At 34.8% G+C, this 14,389-nt stretch overlaps 1 protein-coding gene across 1 annotated transcript in view; it reads left to right on the top strand.

The window, feature by feature from the left end:
• Positions 1-14,389, top strand: part of LOC129752258 (protein GDAP2 homolog) — a 199,865-nt gene that overhangs the window by 91,454 nt on the left and 94,022 nt on the right. Inside the window, exons 5-6 of the mRNA XM_055748044.1 lie at positions 7,350-7,492; positions 7,558-7,690. Of these exons, the coding sequence (XP_055604019.1) occupies positions 7,350-7,492; positions 7,558-7,690 (276 nt within the window). The remainder of the gene's footprint in view (positions 1-7,349; positions 7,493-7,557; positions 7,691-14,389) is intronic.

Here is a 14,389-nt window from a genome sequence, read left to right as displayed (position 1 = left end):
CACTTTTAATCTCGAAGCCACCAAGATTCAATACATTTGAAGCTATGTTCTTAAAATTGCAATTTTAAGTTTTTGCGAAGTTGAACTTTCAAAATGCAGTACAACAAAAATAGAGTCTGAACCCGTCGTTATATGAAATTTTTCAAAAGAAAAATTCTATTTTACGGTTTTATATTCTTAAATATCAACAATACTGTTTATCGCAAAGTTTTTCATGAGTTTTTAACAGAACAATTATTGTTGGTACAGTATAACAATCATAACTTCTACAATATTATACCGATTCTGATTGAAACCTCTTAAATTATGTGTTTTAAATTAATCTCTAAAGTCTCTAGAAATAAGATTTTTTTTTCAAATGCTTAAATGTAGTCTAAGATAATCAATTAAATTTAAATTTATCCAGATCAAAGCCGTGCGAACGACCACCCATATCGATTTTTTTTCAAGTAAAACTTTCACCGTAGTAACGGGAAATTACTTAATCTTAAAAGAAGTGCTAATAAATAAATCAGAAATTTTATGTAACTTCGGCGGAAATTAGATTTGAATCACCCTAGGCTTGAAATGTTTTATTTTACGACACTAAAAGATGTTCACTAGACCGCTGCAAAAAATGACTTTTTGCCCCCATATGTTTTTTTGATGCCTTTTGGATCACCAAGAATTAGTGTAAAATTTGAGATGACTTGGTTGATTCCTGAGTTAGCGCAACGTGTTTCAATTTTGCATGGAAATTTGTTTGGAAGAAGAAATTTTTGCACATTTAATCATGTAGAAAATTCAAATATAAGCTTGAAATGAAGTTGGACTTTGATTTTTGGTTCTGACTATTCTCAAGCTGTTTTTTTTGTTAACATGACAAGCAGCTAAGAATTTCATGAAAAAAGTTATAACCATTTCAAAATGCAAAATCTGAATCTATTGAAAAGTATTGAAAAATGGCAGACTTTGCCTTCATGGGCTGTTAAAAATTGAATAAAATATTTTTGAAAGTGTGGTTTAGATCAATAAATTCCTGGCAATGCGTTTTTTGAGATTTTTTATTTTCATCCTACGGCTACACAGCAAATAAGCTGACAAAAACACAAAAATTAAAAAAAAAATATTTTGAAAAAAATTGTGTATACCATCGAATAAATTTTCTGGGGTACAAGTTAGATATGTACTTTGTTCATATGAATTAAACTTCAAGAATCAAGCAATAGTTTTCATCCAAAGTTGAAATTTTTGGACAGTACATCTCTGGTGATTTTTGAATGAACAATTTTGTTTTCCCATACAAATTTCCGTACAAAATTAAAACTTGTTGTGCTAATTCAGGATTGAATGGATCGCTTGAAAAAAAAAATTATTCCTATTTCAGGCAGCAAAAACAGCTAAAAAAGTTATGGAAAGTATAAAAATTAAATAATTTGACATTTCCATACAAAGCTTGCAGCGGTCTAATGTTCACGAATTGAAACTTATTTGAATTGTGAATTCCAATTGCAATTCAATCAACTTTTTGTATTTTAATCAAAAACTTGACGTACAAAACCCCTACCTTGTCTTCAGAATGGTTTTTTTAGAAGACAGACAAAAACAGAGTTTGAAACGAACCATATCAATTTCAAAACTAATTTCATCTCTCACAATGGTCATCAAAATAAGCAAAAAAAATCCAAAATCCAAAAACTAAAAAAAAAATGTTCATGTAATTTCAAATGTCAACCTGATATGAAATATTTTTCAAGAATCCAAGAATTTTAGTTTCAATTTCGTTTTTCTTGTTCTTCTAAATTCTTAACACAATACTTTAAAAGGTTTTGATAAATTAAACAAGGCCACAAAATTTACATCTTTCTGAGATGCAATGAAATTTAAAGGTTATTTTGACCAATTTGGGTGCCCTGAATCTAAATATGCAATATTTATATCAGCTTTTATTAATGAAAAAATGTAAAAACATTTAAGAAATTTCGGCATTTTTTTGACAAAACTATAAATAAAAAACATAACACTTTAAAATTTAAGTTTTAAACCAATTATCAACTTTCCTCAAGACTGCAAGTAACTTTGAGTTCTGAGATAAAAGTTTTATATTTGTTTACTTTTTTTAAAGAAGTTGAATTTAAACATTTTTTAAGCATAAACCTTATAGTTTTTCAGGTTTAAACAATTTTTTTTAAATAAAATCAAGTTTTTTTTACATTCTGCAGTAATGTCAAAAATACTATTAATGTTCTTCCCAATTCTTTTTAAAAACTGTTGGTTTTATTTTTGATAATACATCATCATCATAATATTCTTCTTTAATTGGATGAAGTATAACAAACGGAATCAGATTATCAAATAATAAAAAATCCATCGTTGCTACCTTATGTTTTTCCCAGGACCCAATATTTCAATTAAATGTGAGAAAATTTCAAAGCTTGCAATTCGAAACTTTAAAACCTTCGATTGGAAAATTTATAAACTTTTCATTTATTTTTATTTTATTAAATCATGTTTATTGTATCGATCATTTTTTAATCTTTGAAAAGTTCGAATATTTTTCGAAGTAGCAACTGTTGAACTACATTTTATTGTGCAATGTTTACTAAATTTTTAATTGTTTTGCGCTTTCTACATTTTTTTCGGGGTTTCTCTTGTTGATTTTGTTCGGTGATGTTTTTAAAAAAATTCGCTAGTTTTACGTTTCGGTCTACTTGATTCGACCATCTTCAGAAACTATATTTATTACAAATAAATGTTGAAAGAACATTCGTTTGAAGAACACACAAACTTTCCTGGCGAAACATGCGCTTCAAGACGACGCTGATCACAAATTTAATTTTGACAAAACGCGAATTCTGGAGAGAATTTGCCACAAATCCCACCGATTGATAGCAGAGAAACTACACATCAAGCTACGGGGAAACCAGGCAGTAAATCTCCAGATCGACACCAAAGGAGTATCCAGCGCATAAAACGGGCTCTGGACTAAACTGCGAGAGGAAAATGAACGAGAGCGCGTGGAAAGTTTAAAAAATAAGACTCCCCGACAACAACTAGCAGCAGCAGCAGCAACAGATAGACGCCCAGTTAGAGCAGAGAGACGGCCCTAGCAGGCGGAAAAATTGCTTTTTGTGAGTGTTTCCCAATTTGTGTTTTAAAATTATTTTAATTAGACTTTTGAAATTGTAATTAAAAAAAATATTTTTTTTTCTTTCAACATTTATTTGTAATAAATATAGTTTCTGAAGACGGTCGAATCAAGTAGACCGAAACGTAAAACTAGCGAATTTTTTTAAAAACATCACCGAACAAAATCAACAAGAGAAACCCCGAAAAATAACATCCAGCGGTGATTTAAATGGTCGTGAACAAAAGCTTTCAACATTTATAACAAAACTTGGAATTCCTTAATTTTTATTTTTGACCAGTTTTTATTTTTCATTTACAAAATCACCAATTTTTCACTATTTCCTTGTCATATGAACTTCAAATCTACCATCAAAACAGCCATCAACAGTGCTGCGGAGAACGTCATCGGTTATGTGGAGCGATCTCAACGGAACGACTGGTTCGACGAGGAGTGTAGGAGGGTGATGGACGAAGAAAAAGCCGCGCGGGCGGCAGTAGTGCAAAGAGGCACCCGTCGAAATGTGGAAAATCACCGACAGCGGAAGAGGCAGCGAGTCCGACTGTTCCAGGAGAAAAAGCGCCGCCTGGAGGAGGAGGAGCTCCAGGAGCTGGAGCAGCTGCATCGTTCCCAAGAAACACGAAAGTTCTATCAGAAACTCAACGCATCCCGCAAAGGCTTCGTGCCGCAAGCCGAAATGTGCCGGGATAAGGACGGGGGTATCCTGACGGACAATCGTGAGGTGATCAAAAGGTGGAAGCAGCACTTCGATGAACACCTGAACGGCGCACATGCAGGAGATCAAGACGGTGGGGGAAGGTACATCGCCGGCGTAGCCAACGACGAAGAGGAGCCACTCCCAACGATGAGTGAAGTTAAGGAAGCCATTCGCCAGCTGAATAGAAACAAGACGGCTGGGAAGGATGGCATCGCAGCTGAACTCATCAAAATGGGCCCGGACAGGTTGGCCGATTGCCTACATCGGTTGATAATCCGGATCTGGGACATAGAACAGCTACCGGAGGAGTGGAAGGAGGGGGTAATATGCCCCATCTACAAGAAGGGCGACAAATTGGACTGTGAGAACTACCGAGCGATCACTGTCCTCAATGCCGCCTACAAAGTGTTGTCCCGAATCCTACTCCGCCGCCTAACGCCACAAGCAAACAGATTCGTGGGAAGTCATCAGGCCGGCTTCATGGAGGGACGGTCTACGACGGACCAGATATTCACATTGCGGCAAATCCTCCAAAAATGCCGTGAACACCAAGTCCCTACGCATCATCTATTCATCGACTTCAAAGCCGCATACGACACGATCGACCGTAACGAACTATGGAAAATCATGGACGAGAACGGCTTTTCCGGGAAGCTGATCAGACTGATCAAGGCGACGATGGATGGAACGCAGTGCTGTGTGCGGATTTCGGGTGAATTGTCGAGTTCATTCGAATCGCGCAGGGGGCTTCGACAAGGTGATGGTCTATCCTGCATGATGTTCAACGTGGCGCTAGAAGGTGTTATTCGACGAGCGGTGGGCGAAATGCGGGGCACGATTTTCAACAGATCCAGTCAACTTATCTGCTTTGCCGATGACATTGATATAGTCGGCAGATCATCTGCGGCGGTGGAGGAGATCTACCGCAAACTGAAACGCGAAGCAGGAAGGATTGGGTTGATGATTAATACGTCCAAGACGAAGTACATGCTGGCCTGCGGATCCGAGACCGACCGAACCCGCTTGTCCAGCAATAACAAGGTCACGATCGACGGCGACGAGCTGGAGATAGTCGAAGACTTTGTCTATCTCGGCTCACTGGTGACCGCAGACAATGACACCAGCCGTGAGATCCGGAGGCGAATTATCAGCGGAAGTCGTGCCTACTATGGACTCCACAAGCAACTGCGGTCGAGAAGACTTAGCCCTCGCACGAAGTGTAACCTGTATATGACGCTCATTAGACCGGTTGTTCTCTACGGGCACGAGACATGGATATTGCTCGAGGAGGACCTGCGTACACTCGGAGTATTCGAGCGACGAGTGTTAAGAACCATCTTTGGCGGCGTACAGGAGAACGGAGTGTGGAGGCGAAGGATGAACCACGAGCTCGCGCGCCTCTACGGCGAACCCAGTATCCAGAAGGTGGTGAAGGCTGGCCGGATACGCTGGGCTGGACATGTTGCGAGAATGCCGGACGACTGTCCTGCAAAACAGGTGTTCGCTACGAATCCGGTAGGAACAAGACGAGCGGGGGCGCAACGAGCGAGGTGGTTAGACCAAGTGGAGCGTGATCTGGCGAACGTGGGGTGCCCGAGAAATTGGAGAACGGTTGCTATGAACCGAGTGAATTTTAGGAATTATGTTCGTCAAGTTATGTCGTGAGACGGAATACTATTGTGTATGTATGTATGAACTTCAAAAATTAATTTCTAGGTATTTTATTTTGACAACTGGAAGAATTTTATTTTAGAAAAAGGTTGAATTTCTGACTTCCATTACTGGCATTGGTGAAATAAATATGCTTCTATTTATCAATTAAATTAAATCATCAACTAATGAATAAATTCTCCTAAGTTCAAAATGGATTCTTTTCTCTAAGCGAAAATTCACATTTCAAATCGCGATTCAATATTTTTTGTTCAAATTCAGAATACTACAGCGGAATTTTCCAATCAACCCTTCAGTTGAAAATGAAGTAAAAAATTGTAAATTAAGATGGATAAAAAAAACAATATTTATCATTTTCCAAACAATTAATCATAATTTCTTATTTGCCAGATCGGATGGTAATTTAAGAGTTCTGATTTTTTTCAAATCTGTATCTTGAAAAAAAAAATTATTTTATATTTGAAAACTAGACTGCTTGGAAATACTTTTTTAAGCATATTTCTTATTCAAAATAAGGAACATCATTTTGAAAAGCTTATCAATGACTTTCCGAAAATAGAATTGATTTCAAACTTTAATTGTGAATTGAAAATTTTGATTTATTTCATGATTCAAATTTATTATAATTTCAGTTTTCGTAGTAATCATCAGAAGGAAAATGGTGTTTGAAATCAACTTCCTTCTTCTGTATTTTTGGTATTACTATAATTTTTTACAAAATTTGGATTTCGAAACGCTCCCCCACTAGTTTAAAGCTTGGTTGATAAGAAGATTCATAACAAGATTTGCGAGAATAACACTAGTTTAACAGTAAAAATAAAGAATCATACCGTTTTTGAAATGATTCATCATTGATTTGTTTATAATCATTGTATCAGTTTCCAGACTCGATTCGATATTTTGAATAAAAGTTCAAGTGGTTTCCTGGTATTTAATTAAATCACAAGTTTTTAGAAGAATTGTGTCAGTAATGTAACGATAGCTTCACTCATAGTCGTATCACATTTTGACCAAAATCATAAGAGCAAGTTCACTGGTATTGGGAAAAAGTGGTTAAAAATTTGACACTTACGGCACATTTTGAAAATTTCTAGATTTTTCTCAACACGTGTTGTATTTTCGCATGCTGTGATGCAAAAAATAGCAATATTTCTATCACATACGACTGAAATAGAAACAGTGTTGTAAAAAAATACAACGCTCCAAGATCTTGAATACATTTTTGCATGGTAAAATTTTCCAAATTTCTACCACTTTTTCCCAACACCAGTGAACTTGCTCTAACCGGAAAATTTCTGTTCCAAATTTCGTGCCAAATTGGTTAGTTTGAAAGTTTTCTGAAACTTTGGCAACTTTGATCCCAACTCAAAACCTTTGAATCAAGGTTTTTTGAAACACGAGGTGCTCCGACTTTTACAATAAGTAGGCGAAGAGTAAGCGAGGCGCTCAATGAGTTTGTTTACAAACATAAGATTATTTGCTCAAATTTTCTGTGATTTGTTGATAAACAAACTTCATGAGTTCCGTAGCTGCATAGCCTAAATATCCAAAATGTTATTTTTTTTGGCAGAATCAGGAATTTGATATACGGTCAAGCCTAGTCCACACTAGAAGACGGTTGCTGAGACTTGTTTATTTTCACATCTTGGTTGCTGAAGGTCTCCCATACTTGTCGGGAGACTTGAGACTTGTAAACATAAACAAGTCTCAGCAACCGAAATCGCAGTCCAAGTTGCCTAGTGTGGACTAAACTTAACGCCTCGTATATATAAACACCTTGCTTAGAATCTAGTTGTCCTAGTCGATAATGCTTATGGTAAATAATTATCTCCTTTTATTTTCCTCTAATTACAGGGAAGGTGACATTTCGCTGCTGGCAGTAGACGCCATCACCAATACCACCGATGAAACACTGACCGAGAAGAATCGAATCTCGAAGCGAATCTTTGGCCGTGCCGGTGCTGCCCTCACCTCTGCTGTAGTTCACGATTTCGGACGTAAGTATCCAAACTTCCCCTGAAATGAATAACTAAAATCTTAAAAAAAACCTCTTGATTTTTAGGATGCAAAACCGGTGAAGTTTGTGTGACGCCAGGATTTTTTCTTCCCGCTAAATACATCATTCACACTGTCGGGCCGATCTACAGCGAAAAGTATCGAACAGCATCTGAGAGCACGCTTCATTCCTGTTATCGGTAAGTTTATTATTTAAATTTTTAAATTTTCTCAACTCGACCGGAAAATGTGGGAAAAAAATCATAAAAATAATAATTTCTCACATTAGGTCAGCGTACTATCAAAGAGTTGTCATTTACCGGTACACAATCCGTAATGAGTTATGCAATTGAGAAGAGTACGATCGAGATTTTTTTTTCCTTATCCCCGAGTTTAATTGACTAATTAATCCGGACAGTCTTGACTTGAATGCACTCGATTCGAATGACGAAGTTTGCATTCTAGAGTGAATGGTTGGAATTGTTACGGGCGGCGCGGCATTCACGAGCAGGAGGACTGACATTAATATTGAATGTGGTCTTGCAAATGCGGTCCCCGTTAACAATGTACATATTATTGCTTTTCGATGCTTATCACAGAGGTTGGAAATTGTTTATTTGCTGCAAGTTTCTTTCAATGTAGTGCAGTGCAAGCTAATTTTTCTTAACAGGTACAATTTAATCTCGTACACCTTATCACGAATCAGTAGGCACGAACATTTGCCCCTCTAACTTTCTTGAACAATCAATATAGATTTTTTTCTGCTCCTCATTATTATCAATTAAGAGTTGATTGAAACTTTAAAATTAATAAATTTCATAAAATTATGCGAAAAATTAATCATAATAATCAAAAATCAAAAATGTCTGACGGATAACTGAAAAATTATTTATTTAAAAGATATCTTAGGAAAAGGTAAAAATTTAATTTGAAAACATTTTTAATGATGAAGGAAAGTATTAGAGAAACATGAGATAGAAAAAAGCCAAAAATTTCGGTTTCAATACTAATAATACTTATTAAACTTGAAAATTAATTTCAAACATCATTTTTTTACTTATGAATACTACACAAACCAAAATTTTAAAATCAGAATCAGAATGAATGTTTCAAATCAATATTATTTTCCGGTTAATCATTGGTAATTATTTTGAACTAGAAATTTGCTTGAAAATTAGTTCTAAGCAGTGTAGTTTTAAAATTTGAAAAAAAAAATATTTCCAAAACACCAGAAAAAGAATGCGAATCATAACTTCGAAAAAAGATTCGGAAACAAGAATAAAGGCACAGAAATAGAATACGTAAAATGTAACAGCAGATTTAAAAAAAACCTGAATTCTCAAATTAATGTCAGATCAGATTACAAATTAACCATGATTAAAAATTGTTAGAAAAAATTATTATGATTGTTATTTATCATTCATCTCAATTCACATTTCATTTTTTCAATTTTAATTGAATAATGTATTGAAAATTCCGCTGCAGCATTTGAATTTACTAAAAAATATAATCACGATTAAAAATGTGAATTCTCGATAAGGAAACAAAAATTTTGAACTTAGGAGAATGTATCCAAGAGATAATTGAATTTTATTTGAAAAAAGAAATAAAATTTTGGATTTAATTTCAAGGTTGCCAGTGATCAAAATCAACCATAATACCTTTTTCTATATTAAAGTTATTAAAGCAATCAATATAAAAGGCTAAAAAGTTCATTTTCGAAGAACAGATTAGGAAATGGATGAAATCGTGAATGATAAGAAACTGATAAGTTTTTTTGTGAATACTGAAGACATAAAGGTAATATTTATTTAGTTAACCTTAAAGTTTAACTTCCATATCATATTTGTATCAGAAATGAAACTCATAATGGATCCAAAAACATGATTTAATACAATGAAAATAAATGAAACGTTTAAAAACTTTCAATCGAAAATTTAAAATTAAAATGCAAAGCTGTGAAAATGTTTTCGCTTTCAATTGTAATATTGGGTCCTTGGAAAAACAGAAGGTGAAAACTATGTTTTTCCTAATAAACATTTATTTGAAACTTTCAAGAAGATTATGTTTGCAGAACTCAATAATTCAGAATTTAAAAAAATGGCAAAATTATTTAACATATTTATTTAACATATAAAATTGAAATAGTTTGTCTTTGAAATTTTGCAAATTTATTTGAAAATTAAAACAAAACATGAAGATGAAAAAGATAAGTTTTTCAACATTTTAGATTGATTTGTATTTTAATAAACTCGTCTAGTCATTTTAATTATTTATTTAATGAATTGAATGGATAACGGCATTTTTGGTGTCTATGATTGATTAATTGATTTGCTAGATTCAAGTGTCCTGAACTCGAATCTTTTGTCAAATTTTATCTATCACTCTTAGTTTTCGTGATATGGAGTTTAAAAGCTTTCAAATGTGTCAGTTTTGAGTGAAATCAATTAATGATAACTGATGAAATAACAAATCTACGTTAAAGAAAAAAACTGATTCTGAATTTGTTAATTATACCTATCTACATAATTAAAATCAAATGGAAAACCTCTATAGTTTTTTTCACAAAACTCAAAATTAATTGAAGTATTGAGACAAGTCGATACATGATTTAAAGCCATTTTTTTTAATTGTTTTGTTTTTGTTTTACAGTTTTGTTGAAAACAGAAATTTCTTATATGATTTTAAAATATTTTCAATAATAATTTTTTTAAAAACTGATAGAAAATTCCATAATTTATATCCAGGGCACCCAAATTAGTCAAAACTAGATTTTAAATTCTTGCACATCAGAAAGATGTAAATTTTGTGGCCTTGTGAAATTTATCAAAACGTTTTTGAATGTGGTGTTGAGCATTTAAAAGAACAAGAAACACGAAACAAAATTTAAACTGAAAATGGTTTCTTTAAGAATATTTCAAATCAGCACGATCAACATTTTTAGTTATAAATTAGAGGACACTACATTTTTGTATTGCAAGTTTAGAGTTTCAATACAGAAGGTTGATCGAATTGCGAATTGAAATTTACAATCAACAATTATTTTAAATTCGGGAACGGCATATATGATGATTTTAAACTTTTCCCGCCGGATGCGAGCAAAATTTCTGACTTGCTTTATGACACTTGTTAAACATCTTTTAAGATCAAGTAATTTACCGTTACTACGTTGAATATTTCACTTAGAAAACATCTCCATGGGGGAGGAGTTTAAACCCCCAAATTTGTAAATTCCTAACCCTTCGTTTCGTAATGCAGCTACTAATTTGCAACAAAAAAATTAAAGCTGTTCTAAATTTCGTGTAAAGCTAAAAAGTAAACTTTTTTTTTCGGTGGCAACAATATTTCAAACTTTAAAATAACGTCCAATTAATACAAAAAAAAGACATTTAGTGAATAAAGGTACGAACAAGACTAACTTGAACCTGAAAATTTTGGAATTTTGAATATACCATAATTATCAGATATTGTCCTAATTTTTTCACAGTGAGAAATATTTTTTGACACGAAATAAAAATTCGTATTCTCAGTTGAAGTAATTCACATATTGAACACAATTTATTTTTGACATTACAGGATATTCTCCTAAATTAAAATAATTAATTGCGCTCAGCAAATTAAAGTCAAAAGGGTGATACGGTCAAAATTTGGTCAAGGGAAAACGCGTGTAAATCGGTGAAATCGTTTATTTGAAAAATCAAATTAAATTTCTTTTTCAAGTTTAATTAGTATAAAATTCAGGAAAAATATTCAGTTAGGCTTCCATTTTTCCAAATCCGAATTGCCGGGCCATACGCTTAACCCCTGACAGCCACCTTGTCCACCTTCTTCGCCGCAGAAAGCCAGTTTGCCTTGAACTGCTGCTCGTCCTTAGCAGTTTTTTTTTGGTCTTTTTTAGGTTCCGCTTGACAATAGCCCAGTATTTCTCAATTGGGCGGAGCTCTGGCGTGTTGGGAGGGTTCTTGTCCTTGGGAACCACCTGCACGTTGTTGGGAGGCTGCGGTCGAATCGGTTAGACGTGTTTTTTTCTGGCAGAAGATTTCCAGAGCTCCACAATATAGGAAAAAACGAAAAATGTCGGTTTTAATGAGACTTTTCATGTTTTAAAAAACGATTGAACGGTGCAATTTGAATTTTTGATACCTTGAGGGCTGTAATAAAAACGAGTGAAGTGATTTTTTCTAAAACTGTATAACGTTTGTTGACGGAAAAAATTTTACAAAGTTAGATCGTTGTACTTTCGTCGAGTGCGGTTCGTTTTTTTTTGTCTCCAGCGTGCCCTTAGATGCCACTATCTGTTTTGAATATCATCTTGTCAGTAAACATAGAGAAAATTTTATCAAGTCACAATGATTTAGCCAATAAATCGGTGAACTAAAGTGAGAACATAAAAGAGTTGAACTTTTTCGAAAGTTGTGAAGCGATTTGATACGATGTCCAATGAGTGTATTTTGTCGCAGTTTTTTTGTCGTTGTGAGATGGGGAGAAATGGTTTGGGACCAGAGCAAATGGCAAAATTTAAAAGTGAAAATGGAGTTTACCGGTGATATTCATTGTTTGATGCGAAAAGTGTTTTTAATGAATATTTAGCCGATGCATTTGTCGATCAAACAGGTTCAATCCAATCATGTGTTCCATAGACATGTGTCTCAGGAATTTGTTTGAATTTTATCAGGGAGTGATGAGTGCGCAAACTGGTTGCCATGGTGACATGTGACATGGGGTTTCGGGAAATTTCAAATAAAATCAACGCTTGTTACGTTAGCATTATTGTCGTTGAAGTGTCGTTTGGTTTCATCAGCAAGTTACTGTTAGGTTTTATTTCATCAGACTCTCAAAAGCTAAGAAATTTTTAACAAAAAAGTGATAATATTATGAAGATGCTCTGCCGCCGTTCAGCGTCAGACAGTTCGTCGGCGTCGTGAGTGTGTGGTTGCTTTGATTTTCGGATAATCTGAAAATTGCCGAAATTGGGGCGATCTGTTTGTGAAAATGTATGGCATCTGGGTTAAGTGAAAAATCCCACACAAATCATCCAATGTCCGGGTTAAGTGGTAAATTTGTTCCTGGAACAAAACAGTTTAAACGTGACGTTGTGGAATTTGGGCTTGGAATTTGTTGGAACTTTATTGGTGCAAAAACATCAAATGGTAAAAAAGCAGAAAAACTTGGTGAGAATGTTCCATTATTTATTTTCCTAAGCTTCTCTCTCTTTTCCTCTAATGTTGACTTTATTGTTGATGATTGAATCGTGTTAGGGCCCGTTTCCGAATTCTGTAGCAGTTCTTTTAAACCAATTTTTTTTTTGCGATTCTTTACAGTATATTCCTATTTTGGCGCTAAAATATCTTAGAATGGAAAAAATTCTAAGAATTTCGGTGCTATATTCATAATTTCTCTGCTCTTCTCAAATCTTTTCAAAAGCGAGCAATGGCGCTATAATAAGCTTGCCAGATTGCCCGGTTTTATCCGGGTTTGCCCGGATATTTGATGCAAAATTTCGAGAAAGTCCGGTCCGGTCCGGTTGCCCGGATATCGCGAAAAAAGTCCGGATATTGCCCGGATTTTTTCACAATTTTCACAAAAAAACCGAAAAAAAAATCAAAGTTTTTGAGTAAGTTTCAGCAAAATCGATTAACGGTATGGAAATTTTCAACGGTTGTTTCAAATAATTTTGCTGATTTACTTTTATAAACCTTTAAATATTTAAGTGTTCCAAAAAATTTTTTGAAGTCTGCAATTACATTAATGAAAGATTAAAGTCTGCTTCATTTAATATTGGAACAAATTCTTTTGCTCATTGTGGCGCTCCTAGTGGACGGATTTGGAAACTTTTTTCACCCACGTGTCGGGAAATTCATTACCTTTCACCATGTATTTATGCCATAACACCAAACGATAGCATTTTGTAAACAACCGCCATGGAAGCCGAACGGAGAGATCAAATTGTGCACAGTTTTCTTACGAGTACGAGTACGAGAATTTCTTCGAAACAGCAATGAATAATTTTTTTTAATTTTTTTTTATGAAAGAGTAAAGAAAATGCTACAAAAAACAAATTATGAATTCGTTAATAAATGACTGAACTACACGCAATTGTTTGTGTTCCAATATTAAATGAAGCAGACTTTACATCCGTCGAACTTGGTCAGCACTTGGTCGTACAGCTTTCGAGCACGGATTCTGGCCACATTGTTCTGCTTCAGCGTCCGATTTGGCTGTTTGCTGGCTCGGAATGACCTTATTCCTTCCCGGAGACGAATTCTTCGCACCGTACTGTGAGCGGCCTGGAACTTATTGGCCAAATCGCGGTCTGAAAAATTGGGATTCCTCTTGACGGTCTTGATGACTTTCCCACGCAGTTTCCGGTCGACAGTTCCACTCCAACGCTTCGAATGCGGCTTCCGAGCCGTCGTCAATGTTTCCTTGTACTGCTTGATAACACGCCATACGGTATTTCTGGGCATTTTAAGCTGTTTAGCTAGCTTCGATGCCGACAACAATGGATTTTCAAGCAAACTGTGCACAATTTGATCTCTCCGTTCGGCTTCCATGGCGGTTGTTTACAAAATGCTATCGTTTGGTGTTATGACATAAATACATGGTGAAAGGTAATGAATTTCCCGACACGTGGGTGAAAAAAGTTTCCAAATCCGTCCACTAGGAGCGCCACAATGAGCAAAAAAATTTGTTCCAATATTAAATGAAGCAGACTTTAATTTAATTTTTTTTTGCATTTTTTCTTTGCATTTCTATATAATAATACCTAAATTTTGCCCGGTTTTTGCCCGGTTTTTGAATTTGAAAAATTGAAATCCATGCCCGGATTTTGCCAGGTTTTTTTGAAAATATGCCCGGAATTGCTAGGCCCGGATGGGAGTGGACAAAATTCTGGCAAC

The sequence above is a fragment of the Uranotaenia lowii genome, chromosome 3 (assembly GCF_029784155.1).
Source record: "Uranotaenia lowii strain MFRU-FL chromosome 3, ASM2978415v1, whole genome shotgun sequence".
Classification (NCBI taxonomy): Eukaryota; Metazoa; Arthropoda; class Insecta; order Diptera; family Culicidae; genus Uranotaenia; species Uranotaenia lowii.
This window is presented reverse-complemented; position numbering and strand designations above follow the sequence as displayed.